The sequence below is a fragment of the Salmo trutta genome, chromosome 5, assembly GCF_901001165.1.
Source record: "Salmo trutta chromosome 5, fSalTru1.1, whole genome shotgun sequence".
Taxonomy (NCBI): Eukaryota; Metazoa; Chordata; class Actinopteri; order Salmoniformes; family Salmonidae; genus Salmo; species Salmo trutta.
In genome coordinates, this window is record NC_042961.1 from 52,923,590 (window position 1) to 52,946,557 (window position 22,968).

At 41.8% G+C, this 22,968-nt stretch overlaps 2 protein-coding genes across 2 annotated transcripts in view; both read right to left on the minus strand.

Annotated features, from left to right (window-relative positions):
* LOC115194485 (basement membrane-specific heparan sulfate proteoglycan core protein) overlaps positions 1–22,968 on the minus strand; it is a 63,629-nt gene that overhangs the window by 11,119 nt on the left and 29,542 nt on the right. Inside the window, exons 10-13 of the mRNA XM_029754205.1 lie at positions 6,841–7,113; positions 5,036–5,299; positions 4,562–4,846; positions 2,520–2,804 (exon numbers count right to left, since the gene is read on the minus strand). Of these exons, the coding sequence (XP_029610065.1) occupies positions 2,520–2,804; positions 4,562–4,846; positions 5,036–5,299; positions 6,841–7,113 (1,107 nt within the window). The remainder of the gene's footprint in view (positions 1–2,519; positions 2,805–4,561; positions 4,847–5,035; positions 5,300–6,840; positions 7,114–22,968) is intronic.
* On the minus strand, positions 7,228–22,522 carry LOC115194496 (uncharacterized). Its single transcript, XM_029754228.1, has 4 exons — positions 22,150–22,522; positions 8,389–8,433; positions 7,956–8,225; positions 7,228–7,835 (listed from the first exon to the last, which is right to left on the minus strand). The coding sequence occupies exons 1-4, from the start codon at positions 22,178–22,180 to the stop codon at positions 7,546–7,548; spliced, it is 636 nt and encodes a 211-aa protein (XP_029610088.1). The 5' UTR covers positions 22,181–22,522; the 3' UTR covers positions 7,228–7,545.

Here is a 22,968-nt window from a genome sequence, read left to right on the forward strand (position 1 = left end):
GTACAGTAAAGCAGAACACAGTATAGTAGAGTAGGGTATAGTATAGAAGAGCATAGTACAGTAGAGTAGGTTACAGTAGAGCACAGAGCAATATAGTATGCTATAGTTCAGTAGAGCACAGGACACTAGAGTAGGGTACAGTACAGTATGGTACAGTACAGCACAGTACAATAGAGTAGGGTAAAGTTCAGCAGAGCACAGTGCAAAACATTCAATTAGAGTACAGTAGAGTACAGATCAGAATAGCACAGAACAATAGAGTAGGTTACAGTACAATAGAGTAGTGTACAGATCAGAATAGCACAGTACAATAGAGTAGGTTACAGTACAATAGAGTAGGGTACAGATCAGAATAGCACAGTACAATAGAGTAGGTTACAGTACAATAGAGTAGTGTACAGATCAGAATAGCACAGTACAATAGAGTAGGTTACAGTACAATAGAGTAGGGTACAGATCAGAATAGCACAGTACAATAGAGTAGGTTACAGTACAACAGAGTAGGGTACAGTTCAGCAGAGCACAGTGCAAAACATTGAATTAGAGTACAGTAAACTACAGTTCAGAAGAGCATAGTACAATAGAGTTGGGTACAGTACAGTAGAATAGAGTACAGTAGTGTAGGGTACAGAACAGTAGTGTAGGGTACAGTTCATTAGAGTACAGTACAGTAGAGTAGGGTACAGTACAGTACAATAGAGTAGGGTAAAGTTCAGTAGAGCACAGTGCAATATATTCAACTAGAGTACAGTAGAGTACAGTAGCGTAGGGTACAGTTCAGTAGAGCACAGTTCAAAAGAGTAGGATATAGTTCAATAAAGCACAGTAAAGTAGAGTACAGTACAGTTCAGCAGAGTAGGGTGCAGTTAAGTTGAGCACAGTGCAATAGAGTAGGGTAGAGTTCAGTAGAGCACAGTACAGTAGAGAAGGGTACAGTACAGTAGAGTACAGTACAATAGAGTACGGTACAGTTCAGTAGAGCACAGTACAACAGAGTAGGGTACAGTTCAGTAGAGCACAGTACAACAGAGTAGGGTATTCGTTTAGGAAAGCACAGTACAGTAGAGTAGGGTACAGTTCAGCAGAGCACAGAACAGTAGAGTAGTATATAGTTGTAGTGTTTTGGTTAAATAGATGTCAGTGTTTGAGTTCTTAGAGGGTTGGTTCCCCCTGTTGGCTATTCATCTCAATACCATACTCAATATCCTGATGTGTCCACTACCCACATGGTGGTCCTCTGTGAATGGTCTACAGACAGTACAGTACAATAGTGTAGGGTATAGTTCAGTAGATCCAGGTCGGTAGTGTAGGGTAGAGTACAGTTGAATAGGGTAAAAAACAGTAGAGTACAGTACAATAGAGTAGGGTACAGTTCAGTAGAGCAAAGGTCAGACGTGTAGGGTACAGTACAGTACTGGTCTTCCCTGTGGCTCAGTTGGTAGAGCATGGTGTGGTGCAACGCCAGCATGGTGTGTGCAACGTCAGGGTTGTGGGTTCGATTCCCACGGGGGGCCAGTACAAAAAAATAAATGCATGAAATGTATTCATTCACTACTGTAAGTCGCTCTGGATAAGAGCGTCTGCTAAATGACTAAAATGTAAATGTAAATGTAGAGTACATTTGAGTAGGGTCCAGAAGAGTACAGCACAAGAGAGTATGGTACAGTTCAGTAGAGCAAAGCTCAGAAGTGTAGGGTACAGTACAGTAGAGTACAGTAAAATAGATGGGGTACAGTACAGTAGAGCACAGCGCAATAGAGTAGGGTACAGTTCAGAAGAGCACAGTATAGTAGATTAGGGTACAGTACAGTACAATAGAGTAGGGTACAGTAGAGCACATTACAATAGAGTAGGGTACAGTACAGTAGAGCACATTAGAGTAGAGTGCAGTTCACTAGAGCACAGTACAACAGAGTAGGGTACAGTTCAGATGATCACAGTACATTAGAGTAGGGTACAGAACAGTAGACAATGATACAGTACAGTAGAGTAAAATATAGTAGTAGTAGTGTTTTGGTCAAATATATGTCAATGTTTGGGGTCTTGGAGGGTTGGAGCCCCCTGTTGGCTATTCATCCCAATACTCTACACTTTTCCTGAAGTGTCCACTACCCACATGGTGGTCCTCTGTAACACAGTTGGTAGAACATGGACCATGCAACATTAACATGTAGATGTGCTGCCCGTGTTGTAACAGACACCATAATGGCACAGATACAAAGATGAAACCTCTATATAAATGTTTTCCTTTATGTTCAAACATGAAGTTTAGGAGTCAGTGTACAGGACAGACTCCTCTCAATAGAAATAGGTGTATAAACAATGACTCTGTACTATACTAAATTAACAATATGTTTGTTATTGCTTGGAGATTGGAGACTTCACAGAACAACACTGTCCCAACACTGTACCAATACTGTCCCAACACTGTCCCAACACTGTACCAATACTTTAACTAAGAATTCTGACTCAATATAAATAGTGGCCATCTTTATGACAAAAAACACAAAGTAACTCACCTTTTACTTTGAGAGAAACAGCATTACTAGGTTGTGAAGATGTGGGTCTAGACACTCTGTTCCCTTCACACCAGTAGAGACCCTGGTCAGACTCAGCAGCTCTACTGATGGTGAGGGTGTCTCCTGTTATAGTGTGTCTGACAGACTGGGATACTACATTATCATTCCTGTCTTTGTACCACTGATAGTTCCAGATACTGTCAGACCCTACTGAACACATCAGAGTAACTGTCTCTCCAGGGAACACAGGGTTTGGCTTTACAGTCAGAGTAGTTTTGGGAAGAGCTGTGAAAATAAAGCACAAAACATCTGGATACATGCCTGGTAATTCAGCTGATGCTGTAACGTGATAAAGGTATATTTTACATATGTTGACTCCATTCAGTTAGAATTTACATAAATGTATATAAAGACAAATGCAGTCAGAGCAACAATCTTTCCAAAGTATGACCTGACTTCAGTAAGTAGTACAGTAACTGTTATTTTAGACATATAAACTATATATGCAAAAGTATGTGGACACCCTTTCAAATTAGTGGATTCGGCATTTTCTGCCACAGCTGTTGCTGACGTGTAAAAAATCAAGCACACAGCCATGCAATCTCCATAGACAAACACTGGCAGTAGAATGGCCTTACTGAAGAGCTCAGTGACTTTCAATGTGATACCGTCATAGGATGCCACCTGTCTAACAAGTCAGTTTGTCATATTTCTGCCATGCTAGAGCTAACCCGGTCAACTGTAAGTGCTGTTATTGTGAAGTGGAAACGTCTAGGAGCAACAACGGCTCAGCTGCAATATGGTAGGCCACACAAGCGCACAGAATGATACCGTCAAGTGCCGAAGTGCGGAGCGCTTAAAAATAGTCTGTCATCGGTTGAAACACTAACTACTGCGTTCCAAAATGCCTGTAGAAGCAAACTCAGCACAATAAATGCTCGTCGGGAGCTTCATGATGTGGGTTTCCATGGCAGAGAATCTGCACACAAGCACAAGATAACCAATACAATAAAGCAGGGTATAGTTCAGTAGATCACAGTACAGTAGATTAGGGTACAGTACAGTACAGTTCAATAGAGTAGGGTACAGTTCAGTCGTGCACAGTACAGTAGATTAGGCTACAGTTCAGTAGAGTATAGTGCAGAGAATTAGGGTACACTACAGTACAGTTGAGTAGGGTACAGTACAATAGAGTAGGCTACAGTTCAGTTGAGCACAGTACAATAGAGTAGGGTACAGTACAGTAGAGCACAGTACAATAGAGTAGGGTACAGTTCAGTAGAGCACAGTACAATAGAGCACAGTACAATAGAGTAGGGTACAGTTCAACAGAGCACGGTACAGTAGATTTGGGTACAGAACAGTACAATAGAGTATGGTATAGTTCAGTAGAGCACAGGTCAGTAGTGTAGGCTACAGTACAGTACAGTACAGTAGAGTAGGGTACAGTATAGTAGAGTACAGTAGTGAAGGGTACAGTACAGTAGAGTAGTATATAGTAGTAGTAGTGTTTTGGTCAAATAGATGTCAGTGTTTGGGTTCTTAGAGGGTTGGAGCCCCCTGTTGGCTATTCATCTCAATACTCTACTCTTTTTCCTGAAGTGTCCACTACCCACATGGTGGTCCTCTGTAACACAGTTGGTAGAACATGGACCATGCAACATTAACATGTAGATGTGCTGCCCGTGTTGTAACAGACACCATAATGGCACAGATACAAAGATGAAACCTCTATATAAATGTTTTCCTTTATGTTCAAACATGAAGTTTAGGAGTCAGTGTACAGGACAGACTCCTCTCAATAGAAATAGGTGTATAAACAATGACTCTGTACTATACTAAATTAACAATATGATTGCTATTGCTTTGGAGATTGGAGACTTCACAGAACAATACTGTCCCAACACTGTACCAATACTGTCCCAACACTGTACCAATACTGTCCCAACACTGTCCCAACACTGTACCAATAATTTAACTAAGAATTCTGACTCAATATAAATAGTGGCCATCTTTATGACAAAAAACACAAAGTAACTCACCTTTTACAGTGAGAGTAATAGCATTACTTGGTTGTGAAGATGTGGGTCTAGACACTCTGCTCCCTTCACACCAGTACTGACCCTGGTCAGACTCAGCAGCTCTACTGATGGTGAGGGTGTCTCCTGTTATAGTGTGTCTGACAGACTGGGATACTACATTATCATTCCTGTCTTTGTACCACTGATAGTTCCAGATACTGTCAGACCCTACTGAACACATCAGAGTAACTGTCTCTCCAGTGTATGCAGGGTTTGGCTTTACAGTCAGAGTAGTTTTGGGAAGAGCTGTGAAAATAAAGCACAAAACATCTGGATACATGCCTGGTAATTCAGCTGATGCTGTAACATTGTGATAAAAGTATATTTTACACATGTTGACTCCATTCAGTTAGACTTTCCAGTGTATGCAATTAGATTAACCCTCATTGGCTTTAAATTTAGAAAGCCCAGATTGAAGACAAACAGTGAGCTCACCAGTGATGATGATGGGGAGAAAAAAGCTGTGATCTGACTTCTGGGGCCGACCTCTCCTCCTCCCAACACACTGGTACTGACCAGCCTGGTCAGGGAGAGAGATGGTGATGGTTTTTCTGGTCTGAATGGGAAGCTCTTCGTTGTATCTGAACCAGCGGTACGTCCAGCCTGTGTAGTCTGATATGTCACACTGCAGAGTGACTCTATCTCCAGGGTAGAGGAGACCCTGTGGAGTGACTATCTTCACTGAGGCCGTGGGCAGAGCTGTGGAAACAGTTATATGAAGACAAATGCAGTCAGAGCAACAATCTTTCCAAAGTATGATCTGACTTCAGTAAGTAGTACAGTAACTGTTATTTTAGACATATAAACTATATATGCAAAAGTATGTGGACACCCTTAAAAATGTGTGGATTCGGCTTTTTCAGCCACACCCGTTGCTGGCATGTATAAAATCAAGCACACAGCCATGCAATCTCCATAGACAACATTGGCAGTAGAATGGCCTTACTGAAGAGCTCAGTGACTTTCAACGTGATACCGTCATAGGATGCCACCTTTTCTAACGTCAGTTTGTCAAATATCTGCCATGCTAGAGCTGCCAAGGTCTAGAAGTGGAAACGTCTAGGAGCAACAACGGCTCAGCTGCAATGTGGTACGCCACACAAGCGCACAGAACGGGACCGCCGACTGCTGTTGTGCTGAGCGCGTAAAAATTGTCTGTCCTCGGTTGAAACACTAACTACTGCGTTCCAAACTGCCTCTAGAAGCAAACTCAGCACAATAAATGTTCGTCGGGAGCTTCATGATATGGGTTTCCATGGCCGAGAAGCCGCACACAAGCACAAGATAGCCAATACAATAGAGTAGGGTACAGTTCAGTACAGCACAGTACAGTAGGTATGGGTACAGTACATTACAGTACAACAGTGTAGGGTACAGTTCAGTAGAGCACAGTACAGTAGATTAGGGTACAGTGGAGTATGGTACAGTACAGTAGAGTACAGTACAATAGAGTAGGGTACAGTTCAGGAGAGCATAGTACAATAGAGTCGGTTACAGTTCAGTAGAGTACAGTACAGTACAGTAGAGTAGGGGACAGTTCAGTGGAGTAGTATATAGAAGTAGTAGTGTTTTGGTCAAATAGATGTCAATGTTTGGGGTCTTGGAGGGTTGGAGCCCCCTGTTGGCTATTCATCTCAATACTATACTCTTTTTCCTGAAGTGTCCACTACCCACATGGTGGTCCTCTGTAACACAGTTGGTAGAACATGGACCATGCAACATTAACATGTAGATGTGCTGCCCGTGTTGTAACAGACACCATAATGGCACAGATACAAAGATGGAACCTCTATATAAATGTTTTCCTTTATGTTCAAACATGAAGTTTAGGAGTCAGTGTACAGGACAGACTCCTCTCAATAGAAATAGGTGTATAAACAATAACTCTGAAGATGTGGGTCTAGACACTCTTTTCCCTTCACACCAGTAGAGACCCTGGTCAGACTCAGCAGCTCTACTGATGGTGAGGGTGTCTCCTGTTATAGTGTGTCTGACAGACTGGGATACTACATTATCATTCCTGTCTTTGTACCACTGATAGTTCCAGATACTGTCAGACCCTACTGAACACATCAGAGTAACTGTCTCTCCAGGGAACACAGGGTTTGGTTCTACAGTCAAAGTAGTTTTGGGCAGAGCTGTGAAAACACTTCACAGATTAGACATATTACCTAAACTGGATACATGAGTAGCTGTTTGAAATGACACTGTTATAGTGATACTGACTATAGTAAACTTACCAGTGACACTGATGGTGATGTCATCACTGGGTTGTGATCTCTGGGGCCGATCATTCCTCAGCCCCTCACATCTGTACTGACCAGCCTGACCAGTCAGAGTGATGTGGATGGTGATATCTATGGCTTTACTGGTCTGACTGGGAAGGTGTTGGTTGTATCTGAACCAGCGGTACGTCCAGTCTGTGTAGCCTGGTATGACACACTGCAGACTGACTGTCTCTCCAGAGTAGAGGAGACCCTGAGGAGAGACACTCACTGAGGCTCTGGGCAGAGCTGTAGAAAGACACATGTAGTTAGTTGATTCATACATAGAATCTGCTATATCATGATTAAATGTAGTTAATTTATTCATACATCGAATCTGCTCTATCATGATTAAATGTAGTTAGTTGATTCATACATAGAATCTGCTCTATCATGATTAAATGTAGTTTGTTGATTCATACATAGAATCTGCTCTATCATGATTAAATGTAGTTAGTTGATTCATACATAGAATCTGCTCTATCATGATTAAATGTAGTTAGTTGATTCATACATAGAATCTGCTCTATCATGATTAAATGTAGTTAGAGCACCAATCTTTCCAAAATATGATCACCATACTTCTTTAATTAAACACATCTTTGTTTTTCTATCATAACTATGAATACTGACACACAGACCATGATTGACTTAATGTAAATAGTGTCTATCTGTCTGACACTACTCACCATTGACAGTGATAGTGACAGGGTCACTGATGGATGAAGAAGTGGGTCTGGACTCTCTTTTTCCCTGACACCAGTAGGGACCCTCATTCACTGTTGATCCACTGATGGTGAGAGTGTCTCCTGTTATAGTGTGTCTGACAGACTGGGACAATACATTATCATTCCTGTCTTTGTACCACTGATAGTTCCAGATACTGTCAGACCCTACTGAACACATCAGAGTGACTGTCTCTCCAGGGAACACAGGGTTTGGTTCTACAGTCAGTGTAGCTTTGGGCAGAGCTGCAGAAACACACAACATATGTTTTTAAAACAACTAAACAGCATCCTTAAAATATTGCCCAATGTCAAGCGGTTATAAGAACGGAGGTACAGATGTAAATGAGAGATAAGATGACGTACGTGTCACTGTCAGTCTGACTGCATCACTCCATTTAGAATCCTGCTGCAGATGTGAACCCAGACAACTGTAGTCACCACTGTGGGAAAACTCAGCTGCACTGATAATACATTCATGTTCTTTCTGTGGGCATTGATCTGGACTGGGTGTTAACCATCTGTACTCCCAGTCAGTGACTCCTCCCCCTTGTATGACACATCTGAGAGTGACAGACTCTCCACTGAATATCTGGGAGCTGTTGGGGTGTATGGTCAGAACAGCCTTTGCCACTCCTGCACAAAATCAAACCAGCATGAAACAATTGCCTTACAAATGTTGTTTTGAGAAACAAAAACTCAAAATATGTCCAGCAAAAATAAACTTTAAAAATCACAAATAAAGAAATAGGATGAAGCATTAAGAGATGGAGGCTTGATGAAGTGAACAAATATCTACCATCATCATCTTCAGAGTGTCCAGAGTTGATGTGTGTATTCAGCACTACAACAAAGAAAGCCACATTGCACCAATATTAGCTTGAAATAAATAACAACATGCCATATTCATGTTACTGATTACCAAATACTTTATACTTTATGTACTTTATTTGAAAGGTGCAATCTGCAATTTCCGCATAGATTTTAGCACTTTTAAATGAATAATTGCCATTCATTCTGAAAGAGTATAACTTTTAATTGCTTCATTAGGAAAAAAACACGATTCCACATCAAATCAAATTGTATTTGTCACATGCACCGAATACAACACGTGTAGACCTTACAGTGAAATGCTTACTTATAAGCCCTTAACCAACAATGCAGTTCAAGAAAGAGTTAAGAAAATATTTACTTAATAAACTAAAGTAATAAATAGTCACATTAAAATAAAAAGTAACACAATAAAAATAACGATAATGAGTCTATATACAGGGGGTATGGGTACCAAGTCAATATGCGGGGGAATGGTAGTAGAGTTATTTTGTACATGTAGGTAGGGGTAAAGTGACTATGCATAGATAACACACATTGAGTTGCAGCAGTGTAAAAACAATGGTAGGGGGGACATGTCAATGTAAATTGTCCAGATGCCAATTTCATTAATTGTTCAGCAGTCTTATGGCTTGTGGGTAGAAGCTGTTAAGGAGCCTTTTGGTCCTAGACTTGGCTCTCGGGTACCGCTTGCCTTGCGGTAGCAGAGAGAATAATCTATGACTTGGGTGAGTGGAGTCTTTGACAATTTTTTGGGCCTTCCTCTGACACCGCATAGTACATAAACACAGCAAAAAAAGAAATCCCTTTTTCAGGACACTGTCTTTGAAAGTTAATTCGTAAAAATCCAATTAACTTCACAGATCTTCATTGTAAAGGGTTTAAACACTGTTTCCCATGCTTGTTTAACGAACCATAAACAATGAATGAACATGCAGCTTACAGAGGGTAGGCAATTAAGGTCACAGTTATGAAAACTTAGGAAACAAAAGAGGCCTTTCTACTGACACCAAAATAAATATGCCCAAAGTCCATGCTCATCTGCGGGAACGTGCCTTAGGCATGCTGCAAGGATGCATGAGGACTGCAGATGTAGTGCAGTCATGAGTGAACAGTGAGTACAGGAGGAGACTGAGCACGCACCGCTGAGGGACGCCTGTGTCGAGGATCAGCGTGGCAGATCTGTTGTTACCCACCCTTACCACCTGAGGGCAACCCGTCAGGAAGTCCAGGATCCAGTTGCAGAGGGAAGTGTTTAGTCACAGGGTCCTTAGCTTGGTGATGGTCTTTGAGGGCACTGTGGTGTTGAACACTGAGATGTAGTCAATTAATAGCATTCTCACATAGGTGTTCCTTTTGTCCAGGTGGGAAAGGGCAGCGTGGAGTGCAATAGAGATTGCATTATCTGTGGTATGCAAATTGGAGTGGGTCTAGGATTTCTTGGATAATGGCATTGATGTGAGACATGACCAGCCTTTCAAATCACTTCATGGCTACAGACTACTGAGTGCTACTGATCAGTTGTCATTTAGGCAGGTTACCTTAGTGTTCTTGTGCACAGGGACTATGGTAGTCTGCTTAAAACATGTTGGTATTTCAGACAGGGTCGGACAGGGAGAGTTTGAAAATGTCATGAAGACACTTGCCAGCTGGTCAGCGCATGCTCGCAGTACACGTCCTGGTAATCCGCCTGGCCCTGTGGCCTTGTGAATGTTGACCTGTTTTAAAGTCTTACTCACATCGACTGCGGAGAGTGAGATCACACAGTCTTCCGGAACAGCTGGTGCTGTCATGCATGTTTCAGTGTTATTTGCCTCAAATCAAGCGTAGAAGTAGTTTAGCTCGGCTGGTAGGCTCGTGTCACTGGGCAGCTCTCGGCTGTGCTTCCCTTTGTAGACTGTAATGGTTTGCAAGCCCTGCCAAATCTGACGAACGTTAGAGCCGGTGTAGTACGAGCCGGTGTAGTACGATTCGATCTTAGTCCTGTATTGACGCTTGCCTGTTTGATGGTTCGTCGGAGGGCATAGCGGGATTTCTTATAAGTTTCCGGGTTAGAGTCCTGCTCCTTGAAAGCGGCAGCTATAGCCTTTAACTCGGATTTTGCCTGTAATCCATGGCTAACAGTTGGTGGTATGTACGTATGGTCACTGTGGAGATGACATCATTGATGCACTTATTGATGAAGCCAATGACTGATCTGGTGTACTCCTCAAAGCCATCAGAGGAATCCCGGTACATTTTCCAGTCTGTGCTAGCAAAACAGTCCTGTAGCTTAGCATCTGCTTCATCTGACCACTTCTTTATTGATCGAGTCACTGGTGCTTCCTGCTTTAATATTTGCTTGTAAGCAGGAATCAGAAGGATAGAATTATGGTCAGATTTGCCAAATGGAGGGAGAGGGAGAGCTTTGTATGCATCTCTGTGTGTGGAGTAAAGGTGGTCCAGAGTTTTTTTCCCTCTCGTTACCCATTTAACATGCTGATAGAAATTCTGTAAGATGGATTTAAGTTTCCCTGCATTAAAGTCCCTGTCCACTAGGAGCTTCGCTTCTGGGTGAGCGTTTTCCTGTTTGCTTATGGCGGAATACAGCTCATTGAGTACGGTCTTAGTGCCAGCATCAGTATTTGGTGGTATGTAGACGTCTACGAAATATACAGATGAAAACTCTCTAGGTAGATAGCGAGTGTGGTCTACTGTTTATCATGAGATACTCTACCTCAGGCGAGCAAAACCTCGAGACTTCCTTAGATATCGCGCACCAGCTGTTATTTACAAAAATACATAGTCTGCCGCCCCTTGTCTTACCAGATGCTTCTGTTCTATCCTCCCGATACAGTGTATAACCAGCCAGCTGTACTGTATGTTGATAATGTCGTCATTCAGCCATGACTCCGTGAAGCATAAGATATTACAGTTTTCAATGTCTTGCTGGTAGTTTAATTTTCCGTGTAGATCATCGATTTATTTTCCAACGATTGCACGTTTGCTAGCAGAATGGAAGGCAGTGGGGGTTTATTCGATAGCCTACGAATTCTCAGAAGGCAGCCTGCCCTCCGGCCCCTTTTTCTCTGCCTTCTCTTCACGCAAATGACGGGGATCTGGGCCTGTTCCCGGGAAAGCAGTATGTCATTCACGTCGGGCTCAAAGGATAAAAAGGAGTATGCCAGTTCGTGGTGAGTAATTGCAGTTTTGATGTCCAGAAGTTATTTTCAGTTATAAGAGCAGCAACATTATGTACAAAATAAGTAAAAAAATAAGTTACAATCAATGCAATGAAACAAACAAAAAACACAATTGGTTAGGAAGACATAAAACTTCAGCGTTCTTCTCCGGCGCCATCTTGTGTCATGGCTCACATCAACACCATCATCCCGGAAATCCTGGAAACAGGCACCACACTGCCAGGTCTCTGACCTGGCACCACACTTCCAGGTCTCTGACCTCCTCCCTATACGCTTTGCCTATTTGATGGTTCGTCTGAGGGCATAGCGAGATTTCTTATACGTGTCCGGATTAGTGTACCGCTCCATGAAAGCGGCAGCTCTAGCCTTTAGCTCAGTGCGGATGTTCGCTGTAATCCATGGCTTCAGGTTGGGATATGTATGTACGGTCACTGTGGGGACGACGTCGTCGATGCACTTATTGATGAAGACGGTGACTGAGGTGGTATGCTCCTCAATGTCATTGGTCATCTGACCACTTCCGTATTGAGCAGTCACTGGTACTTCCTGCTTTATTTTTTGCTTGTAAGCAGGAGTCAGTAGGATAGAATTATTGTCAGATTTGCCAAATGGAGGGCGAGGGAGAGCTTTGTATCAATCTCTGTGTGTGGAGTAAAGGTGGTCTAGAGTTTTTTTCCGTCTGGTTGCACATGTGACATGCTGGTAGAAAGTTGGTAAAACTGATTTAAGTTTGCCTACATTAAAGTCCCCGGCCACTAGGTGCACCGCTTCTGGATGCGCATTGCCATGTTTGCTTATGGTCTTATACAGCTAGTTGAGTACGGTCTTAGTGCCAGCATCAGTTTGTGGTGGTAAATAGATGGCTATGAATGATATAGATGAGAACTCTCTTGGTAGGTAGTGTGGTCTACAGATTATCATGAGGAACTCTACCTCAGGCGAGAAAAACCTTGAGGCTTCTTTAAAATTGGAAATCGTGCCCCAGCTGTTATTTACAAACGGACACACATCCCTGCCTCTCATCTTACAAGACATAGCTTCTCTGTCCTGCCGATCCTCACATATACATTCCTCTTTTCCAGGTGGGTGAGAGCTGTGTGTGACAGGTTAAAGGAAATACTCATAGCCTGTTATACATTAAAAAGTAGTAAGTTCATAGTATGTGAGGATCTTAAAACATCTAAGGTTAAAAGATCGTGCATTCTATATTAGTTGATAGAGATTGATAACATTCATATAATTGTGTTAAAAAGTTAAAATCCTTCAAGCGTACAAAGGGTAAGAATTGTAAAAGGAATGTGTAAACGTTATATTGATGACTTTATTATGTGGTGCCTAATTGAAGGGGAAAAGTGTTAATCTGTGATCTACTAAATGCTCTTAATCTATGAGCCTGAGATCGATTGCTCTGGTCTCCACCCAAGTTCGTGGGGAAATCGCGGGTTTTTCCTCATTTTACTAAAGGTTATTGAGGAAACGATACCGTATCACGCTTTGTGATTATTTCTCCCCTTTTTCAGGTACGTTATTGAAGATAAAACAGAGTCATTTAAATGTAATAACTCGCTAACATGTCAAGAGTGTTTAAGGTGTGTCTTAGTAACATCTTGAGGAAGTTAGAGTTAAGTTTGCAGAGAGTAATATGAGCCCTGCTCGGTTGCAGCGAAGGCTAGCTTCGTACTGAGAGTAGCTGCCATTTTATGTCGATCGTCAATGAACATGTGCGTTGTTAATAAGATATTTTGCAGTGTTGTTTGTATAATGGTTTTTCAAACACTTTATTGACTGTTGATAAATTGAGTTATGGTTTACTGAGTTAAAGCTTTGTGCTTGACAGTTACATTGAAATTAGTATATGTTTCAGTGAATCACAGTGTATACTGTTGTGACTTGTATAAGCCTTGTACCCTACAACACTAGCTCTTTCCTGTAGATCTGTTGTTCTGTAAAATGTGTTACTTTTGTAAAATGATTGCACTAAAGGTTATTGAGGAAACGATACCGTTTCACTCTCGTGATTATTTCTCCCCTTTTTCAGGGGCGTAACATGTACATGGGTCTTCACATGTGATCACATAAGCTTTCACATGTGGAATCAATGAAAACCATTTGGTTTTAGAACACTTCACATGTGATGATACTTCATATGAAGTTTCAGATGTGGATATTTTTAACACTACATTTCACAGGTGATGCCCTAAAATGTGTCGTTAGGATGTCCCCGGGCCGTCACACAGTCACAGTGTTTTTAACTTTCATATTTGACACACTTTGACATGATTACATTGTGATTGTTTATTTATACTGTTATTATTATTCAAGATATCCACTTGACCAAGAAAGAGATCGTAACTTTTTTTTTTACCCCTTTTTTCTCCCCAATTTCGTGGAATCCAATTGGTAGTAGTTACAGTCTCGTCTCATTGCTGCAACTCCCGTACGAACTCGGGAGAGGCGAAGGTCAAGAGCCATGTGTCCTCCGAAATACAACCCAACCTAGCCGCACTGCTTCTTGACACAATACACATCCAACACGGAAGCCAGCCGCACCAATGTGTCGGAGGAAACACTGTAAACCTGGCGACCTGGTCAGCGTGCACTGTCGCTAGTGTGCGATGAGACAAGGATATCCCTGCCGGCCAAACCTTCCCAATCCCGGACGACGCTGGGCCAATTGTGCGTCAAAGCAATAGTAACTTAACTGAATGACTACCGACCCATTGCACTCACTTCCATCATTATGAAATACTTTGAGGGGCTTGTCAAAGACTACATCACATCCTCCCTCCCCGACACTCGACCCTCTCCAATTCCCCTACTGCCCCGACAGATCCACGGACAACACAATCGCCATTTCACTGCACACAGCCCTCACCCACCTGGACAAGAGGAATTCATATCTGAGGATGCTGTTCATTGACTACAGCTCGGCCGTCAATACCATAGTGCCCTCTAAGCTCACCAGAAATCTCACAGCCCTGGGACTGAACTCCTCCCTATGCAACTGGGTCCTGGACTTTCTGACGGGCAGCCCTCAGGTGGTGAAGATAGGCAACATTACCTCATCAACACGGATTCTCAACACAGGGGCCCCACAAGGGTGCATCCTCAGTCAACTGCTGTACTCCCTGTATACCCACGACTGCATGGCCTCACACAGTTCCAACTCCATCATCAAGTTCACTAAAGACACAACAGTAGTAGGCCTGATTATCAACAGCGGCGAGACACCATACATGGAGGAGGTAAGCACTCTGCCGGTGTGGTGCCAGGTAAACAACCACTCCCTCACCTTCAGCAAAACAAAGGAGCTGATTGCGGACCTGATTGCGAACCAAGTTGGACACGCCCCCATCCTCATCAACGGGGTCACCGTGGAGGCGGTCAAAAACGTAAAGTTCCTTGGTGTACATATGTTAGAGGAGTTGAAATGGTCAAACCACACGGACACCGTGGTGAGGAGGGCTCGACAGCAACTCTTTATCTCGGAGGCTGATGAAATTCTGCCTTTTCCCAAGGGGCCTCACAGTATTCTACAGGAGCACCATCAAGAGCATGCTGTCGGGCTGCATTACAGCCTAGTATATCAACTGCATCACAGCCTGATACCGACAATTACCCTGCCCACACCCTAATGGACATTTGTATTTTTCATTGTCACAGTTGTAAATATGTATATATCATTTTTTATTATTGTTTCATTTACACCTGAACTGTTGGATCTCAGAGCTTAAGTATTTCAGTGTACACTGCAATTACATCTGTGACCTTATGCATGTGACTAAATAAACAACTAATCTAAATGCAACATGTCCTCACAAGCATTTCACTACACCCGCAATAACATCTGCTAAATATGTGTACGTGACCAATAAAATGTGATTTGATTGAAACTAACAATCTCTTGGTTCATGGCATTCCAATTTTCACAGCACCGTTTCTGTGTCAATAACTGATTTCACCTGCATTCCTAAACGTTGAACTTTACTGTAAATCTCAGCTTTGTTTAAAATACACTCAATAAAACCTATTATATTTATCATAGTTATTCAGGAGTAACATTAAAACAGAATAATATGCCCCACCAACATTAGACAATTATACAGAAAACCCTCTAATTACTGAATTCCTGTCAATTAAATCAATGATGACAGAATAGTCAGATTAACTGATAAGTAAAATAGCAGTGCAGATGGCATTATTTTGCAAAGTGCGGAGATGTATAGGTAATTCATCTGTGGGGACATCTGAGAATGCAGAAGTACAGACTTGTTAGCACAGCAGAAATATCAGCGTACCCCAAATTTGGAGGTTGTGAGTTTCAAATCCCAGGTGGGGTCATATTGAAGTGATCATGTCAAATGTACAGCATGTCACTCACCTTAAAATTCCTACACCATTTAATTACATCCCTTGCAAAAAAGACTCAGGTGAAATGTGCGGTTTCACATGAAAATTGCATTTTCACATGTGAAATAGCTGTTTTCACATGTTGAGCTGACATTTCACATATGAAAACAAGAGACATGTGAGGTAAATGTTGAAACCATATGTTCACATGTATTAAATTCATATTAACACCACCTTTTCACAAGATAAAAATTACGTTTCCACCTCACATGTGAACTGCAACAATTTCACGTGTGAAAAGCTTTCACATGGGAAAACCTAACTCTCTGTAGAATTGCATTTTCACGTGAAAAAATTGAACTTTTGAAAATCGAAATTTGCTGTTCTAGTTGTGAAAACGTTATCACGTTTAGTTTCATGGTATCACATTGATATTGTGTATCCCCATGTTGTCACATTTATTTCACAAGATCATGTTTTCATGTGCTAAACTTTTTTCACATGTGTAGTTTAATGTTATCACATGTCACTTTACATGCTGTCACATACAGTACCAGCAGCATACCACCCTTCATCCCACTGCTAGCTTGCCTCTGAAGCTAAGCAGGGTTGGCCCTGGACTGTCTCTGGATGGGAGACTGCTGGAAGTGGTGTCGCAGGGTCAGTAGGGGCCACTCTTCTCTCTGGTCTAAAGAGATCCCAGGGCAGTCTACGTGACATGTCCCTGCTTAGGAGTCTTTTTGATAGGAAGTTAAACGGTTGACCTGATTCTCTGTGGTTATTACAAATCCCATGGCACTTATTGTAAGACTAGGGATGTTAACCCTGGTGTCATGGCAACATTCCCAACTTGGCCCCCTTCCATCATAGCCACCTAATCATCCCCCTCATTACTAATTGGCATAATACAGTGTCTTCAGAAAGTATTCACATCCCTTGACATTTTCCACATTTTGTTGTGTTACAGCCTGAATTTCAAATTGATTAGATTGAGATGCATTATCACTGGCCTACACACAATACCCCATAGTTAATTACAAATGAAAAGCAGACATTTCTTGAGTCAATAAGTATTCAACCCCTTTGTTATGGCAAGCCTAAATAAGTTCAGAAGTGAATTTTGCATAACAAGTCACATAATAAGTTGCATGGACTCACTATGTGTGCAATAATAGTGTTTAACATGATTTTTGAATGACTACCTCATCTCTATACCCCACACAGACTATTATTTCTAAGGCCCCTCAGTTGAGGTGAATTTCAAACACAGATTCAACCACAAGACCAGGTTGTCCAAAAGAAAAAGAAAAAACAGACTCAAATATCCATTTGAACATGGTGAAGTTGGTAATTACACTTTGGATGGTGTATCAATACACCCAGTCACTAGAAAGATACAGTTGTCCTTCCTCACTAACTTGCCGGAGAGGAAGGAAACTTCTCAGGGATTTCACCATGAGGCCAATGGTGACTTTTTAAAAGAGTTAGAGTTAAATGGACATGATAGGAGAAAACTGAGGATCGATCAACAACATTGTAGTTACATTTACATTACATTTTAGTCATTTAGCAGACGCTCTTATCCAGAGCGACTTACAGTAGTGAATGTATACATTTCATACATTTTTTTTTTTGTGCTGGCCCCCCGTGGGAATCAAACCCACAACCCTGGCGTTGCAAACACCATGATCTACCAACTGAGCTACAGGGAAGGCCAACTCCACAATACTAACCTAATTGACAGAGTGAAAAGAAGGAAGCCTGTACAGAATACAAATATTCCACAACATGCATCCTGTTTGCAACAACGCACTAAAGTAATACTGAAAAAAATATGGCAAAGCAATACCGTTTTTTGTGCTGAATACAGAGTGTTATGGTTGGAGCAAATACAATACATTAATAATGAGTACCACTCTTCATATTTTCAAGTGGTGACTGCATTATGTTATGGGTATGCTTGCAATCGAGGACTGGGGAATGTTTCAGGATAAAAAATTAACACAGGCAAAATCCTAGAGAAAACCTGGTTGTCTGCTTTCCACCAGACCCTGGAGATGAATTCACCTTTCAGCAGGACAATAACCTAAAACACAAGGCCAAATCTACAATGGAGTTGCTTACCACGAAGATAGTCAATGTTCTTGAGTGGCCTCAGATACAGTTCTGACTTTATTTGAAAATCTATGGCAAGACCTGAAAATGCTTGTCTAGCAATGATCAACAACCAATTTGACAGAGCTTCAATCATTTAAAAAAATATATTATTGGCAAATATTGCACAGTCCAGGTGTGGAAAACTCTTAGAGACATACCAAGAAAAACTCACAGCTGTTATCGCTGTCAAAGGTGATTCTATAAAGTAATGACTCAGGGGTGTGAATAATTATGTAATTAAGATATTTCTGTGTTTCATTTTCAATACATTTGCAAACATTTCTAAAAACATGTTTCAATTTGTCATTACGGTATTGTGTGTAGATGGGTGAGAAAAGTAAACAATTTTAATACATTTTGAATTCAGGCTGTAACACAACAAAATGTGAAATTAGTCAAGGGGTATGAATACTTTCTTTAGGCACTCTATCACTCTTCACCTCTCCACCTAATAGCTGATGTGTGGTGAGCGTTCTGACACACAAATGGTCGCTTTGCATCACCCAGGTGGGTGCAACACATTGCTGGTGGATGAGGTGAGTTTCCCCCTACTATGTAAAGCACTTTGAGACCATCAGTTGGTAAAAAAGTGCTATATAAATTCAAAATATAACACAAAATATACTGTTATTTTATGACAATGTTTGTTAACAATATCAGTGTAAACAAACAATGTACATGAATAAATTCCCCTAGCAACATTCCTCGGCTGTATACCACAACAAGTGGCAGGGTGGCCGTTTGTGGTAGTTTCAATTACGGACTGCAGCTTTAAGAGACCAGAGACTTACCATGTCCTGCAATCCCATTTTAGTACCATTTACTAATAAGCATTTGCACCGTTTTATCAATAAGGAATAAAACACAAAAAAGCTAAAGCATAAAACTGTCTTAATTTACATGAATGTATTATTCCTTTTTTCCATCAAAGGTTTAGTAAATCAGGCAAATAGTGTTCATACACAAACACACTCACTCAGTACTTACAGAGTAACACACAGAGCAAGGTGGGCTCCATTCTGTCCTGCCGACGATCTCTGAACTACAGTTCTTCTGACAAACCCCTCTACTTCCTATATGATGACAGATGGATTAGTTCACGTCTCTTTACCGTCACACAGAGAAATAGAGAGAGATCCATTCTACATAAATGTACAAAGACTGTGAGAAAAAATAGTAGCGGTTAAAGGCATGTTTATTTTCTGACCAACTTCTCTGTATGGCCCCACACCGCATGATGTCACACTGGTTCCTTCCTCTTTATTGGAGGAAAGGAGGATGGAACGAGAATAGAATAGATGCTTATAGGCCCTTTGCTAAGTTGTCTAGCAGCAAGCCTAGCCAGCTAACCTCAGTTGTTCCGTTGCCCACACAGGAAATATAACAACTTCAGCCACCCCCTAACTTAACAGGGCTCCTGAGTGGCGCAGCGGTCTAAGGCACTGCATCTCAATGCTAGAGGCGTCACTACAGACCCTGGTTTAATTCCAGGGTGTTTCACAACCGGCCGTGATTGGGAGTCCCATAGGGTGCCGCACAATTGGCCCAGCGTCGTTAGGGTTTGGCTGGGGTAGGCAATCAATGTAAATAAGAAATCTCCAGCTTCAGAGATTTTTGCAGTTCGTTCCATTCATTGGCAGCAGAGAACTGGAAGGAAATGCGACCAAGGTAGGAATTGGCTTTGGGGGATATCAGTGAGATATTCCTGCTGGAGCGCATGCTACGAGTGGGTGCTGCTATGGTGACCAGTGAGCTGAGATAAGGTGGGGCTTTACCTAGCAGAGACTTGTAGATAACCTGTAGCCAGTGGGTTTGGCGACGAGTATGAAGCGAGGGCCAACCAACGAGAGCGTACAGGTCGCAGTGGTGGGTAGTGTATGGGGCTTTGGTGACAAAACGGATGGCACTGTGATAGACTGCATCCAATTTGTTGAGTAGAGTGTTGGGGCTATTTTATAGATGACATCACCGAAGTCGAGGATCGGTAGGATGGTCAGTTTTACGAGGGTATGTTTGGCAGCATGAGTGAAGGATGCTTTGTTGCGATATAGGAAGCCGATTCTAGATTTAATTTTGGATTGGGGATGCTTAATGTGAGTCTAGAAGGAGAGTTTACAGTCTAACCAGACACCTAGGTATTTGTAGTTATCCACGTATTCTAAGTCAGAGCTGTCCAGAGCAGTGATGCTGGACGGGCAGGCAGGTGTGGGCAGTGATCGATTTAATTACATGCATTTAGTTTTACTTGCATTTAAGAGCAGTTGGACTCCACGGAAAGAGAGTTGCATGGCATTGAAGCTCGTCTGGAGGTTAGTTAACACCGTGTCCAAAGAGGGGCCAGAAGTATACAGAATGGTGTCGTCTGCGTAGAGGTGGAATACAGAATCACCAGCAGCAAGAGCGACATCATTGATATATACAGAGGAGAGAGTCTGCCCGAGAATTGAACCCTTTGGCACCCCCATAGAGACTGCAAGAGGTCCGGACAACAGGCCCTCCGATTTGACACTCTGAACTCTATCAGATAAGTAGTTTGTGAACCAGGCGAGGCAATTATTTGAGAAACCAAGGCTGTTGAGTCTGCCAATAAGAATGTGGTAATTGACAGAGTCGAAAGTCTTGGCCAGGTCGATGAATATGGCTGCACGGTAATGTCTCTTATCGATGGCGGTTATGATATCGTTTAGGACCGTGGCTGAGGTGCACCATTGACCAGCTCTGAAACCAGATTGCATAGCGGAGAAGGTACGGTGGGATTAGAAATGGTTGGTAATCTGTTTGTTAACTTGGCTTTCGAAGAACTTAGAAAGATGGGGTAGGATAGATATAGGCCTATAGCAGTTTAGGTCTAGAGTGTCACCCCCTTTGAAGAGGGGGATGACCGCGGCAGCTTTCCAATCTTTGGGAATCTCAGACGATACGAAAGAGAGGTTGAACAGGCTAGTAATAGGGGTTGCAACAATTTCGGCAGATAATTTCATTCAAATTCGCCACTCTAACTGTCTGTCTCCAACAGACGCTTGATAGGTTCTTCTGAGAGTAGGCGTTCCTACAAATTCCCATTTAGAGTTACTGAAACGAATCATTGAAAGAGAACCCAAAATATACGGTTATTTTATTGCAATTATTGTAAACAACGTAGATTAATGAATTTCCATAGCCCTCAGGCATATACTACAAGTGGAAGGGTGAATGTTTTGTGATAGTTTGAATTAGGGACTGAAGCTTCGTAAATGTTCATACATTTCAAATGTTCTGTACACAGAGTACAGAGACCAAAATAACCAAAACACCACTCATTAATCTCTTAGTACAGTTTACTATAACTGTAGCGACTGAACTCTCAACCATTTACAAAAATCACAACTTGATACTAGAACACATCCAACAAATATAGCATTTTGCATTCATTGTCATTTACAGCACATTTAGCAACCACTGAGTTAGCGCTACTCTTTAGTTCCTGAGTGGTGACCTGGTTAAATGCACACCACACCACCACACCATCTGCTTTACAAGCTCAGGTTCTCACAGAGATGCTACTTCAATGTAGGGTGGTCATTCACCCCCACCTCATATACAGATATATGATCTTAACTATATTGTCAGAGCAAAATAATCCTCAGCAACTGGATTAAAACGTTTAGTCCATAATGTTGCTTGATTGGTGGTTAGGCTATTAGCTGGCCAAAAGTAGGCTACATGAAAAGTGCAATACCGTTAATTTAGTTTTCAGTTAATTTATGTAAATTACAAAGCTTATCTGCATTTCCTGTGGTGCAGGACAAATCTTAGCAACAAAAGAGTGATTAAATTAAGATCCTACATCTGTAGACCTAAACTATATTTGCTGAAATCCCACTTTAGTACCATTTATTAATGAGCATTTGCACTGGTTTATCAATTAGGGACAAAACACACACAACATCTAAAGCATTGAAACTGTCTTCATTTACATTGTGTTATTCCTTTTTTCCATCAAAGGTTTAGTAAATCAGGTAATTAGTGTTCATACACAAACACACTCACTCAGTACTTACAGAGTAACACACAGAGCAAGGTGTGCTCCATTCTGTCCTGACGATGATCTCTGAACTACAGTTCTTCTGACGAACCCCTCTACTTCCTATATGATGACAGATGGATTAGATCACGCCTCTTTACCGTCACACAGAGAAATAGAGAGAAGCATTCTACAGAAATGTACGAAGACTGTGAGAAAAAAGAGTAACAGTTGCTGGTGAGTTTATTTTCTGACTAACTTCTTATGATTGACCTCACACTGGTTCCTTCCTCTTTACTGGATAGAAGGAGGATGAAATGAGAATAGATACCTGAGATGAGATCAGAGCTGTAGTTGGATATCAGAATGTGCAGATGGTTGTTTAATTTTTGCACCCACAATGCACAGATGGATAGATAGTAAGGGAGATCTATCTATCTGAGTGTGGGCCTCCCTACAAGCCTAGGGTGCTGACCTCAGTTGTTCCTCAGCCCACAAATAGACATCGTCACCCCCCACCTCCTTCCTCCTCCACAACCCCTCGCTTCACACACACACTACTGATTTGTAGTAGCGTGTGTCAAAACCACAGTCAGCGAGCTAACTCCATCATTACACAGATGGTTCTGAAGGATATGTTTAGTTAAATACTAGCCACATAGATATGTCTTTGTTATTGTGTTGTTTATGTGATGTGTATCAGGGTAATTGTTCATGTATTTTGCATGTGCATGTGCGTGTGTGTGTGTGTGTGTGTGTATATGTATGTGCGTCAGAGGCATACACATGCATTACCACAAACCAGAGATGGGAGGAGTTTCAAAGCTGGGAAACTGGGTACATGAATAAAAACATT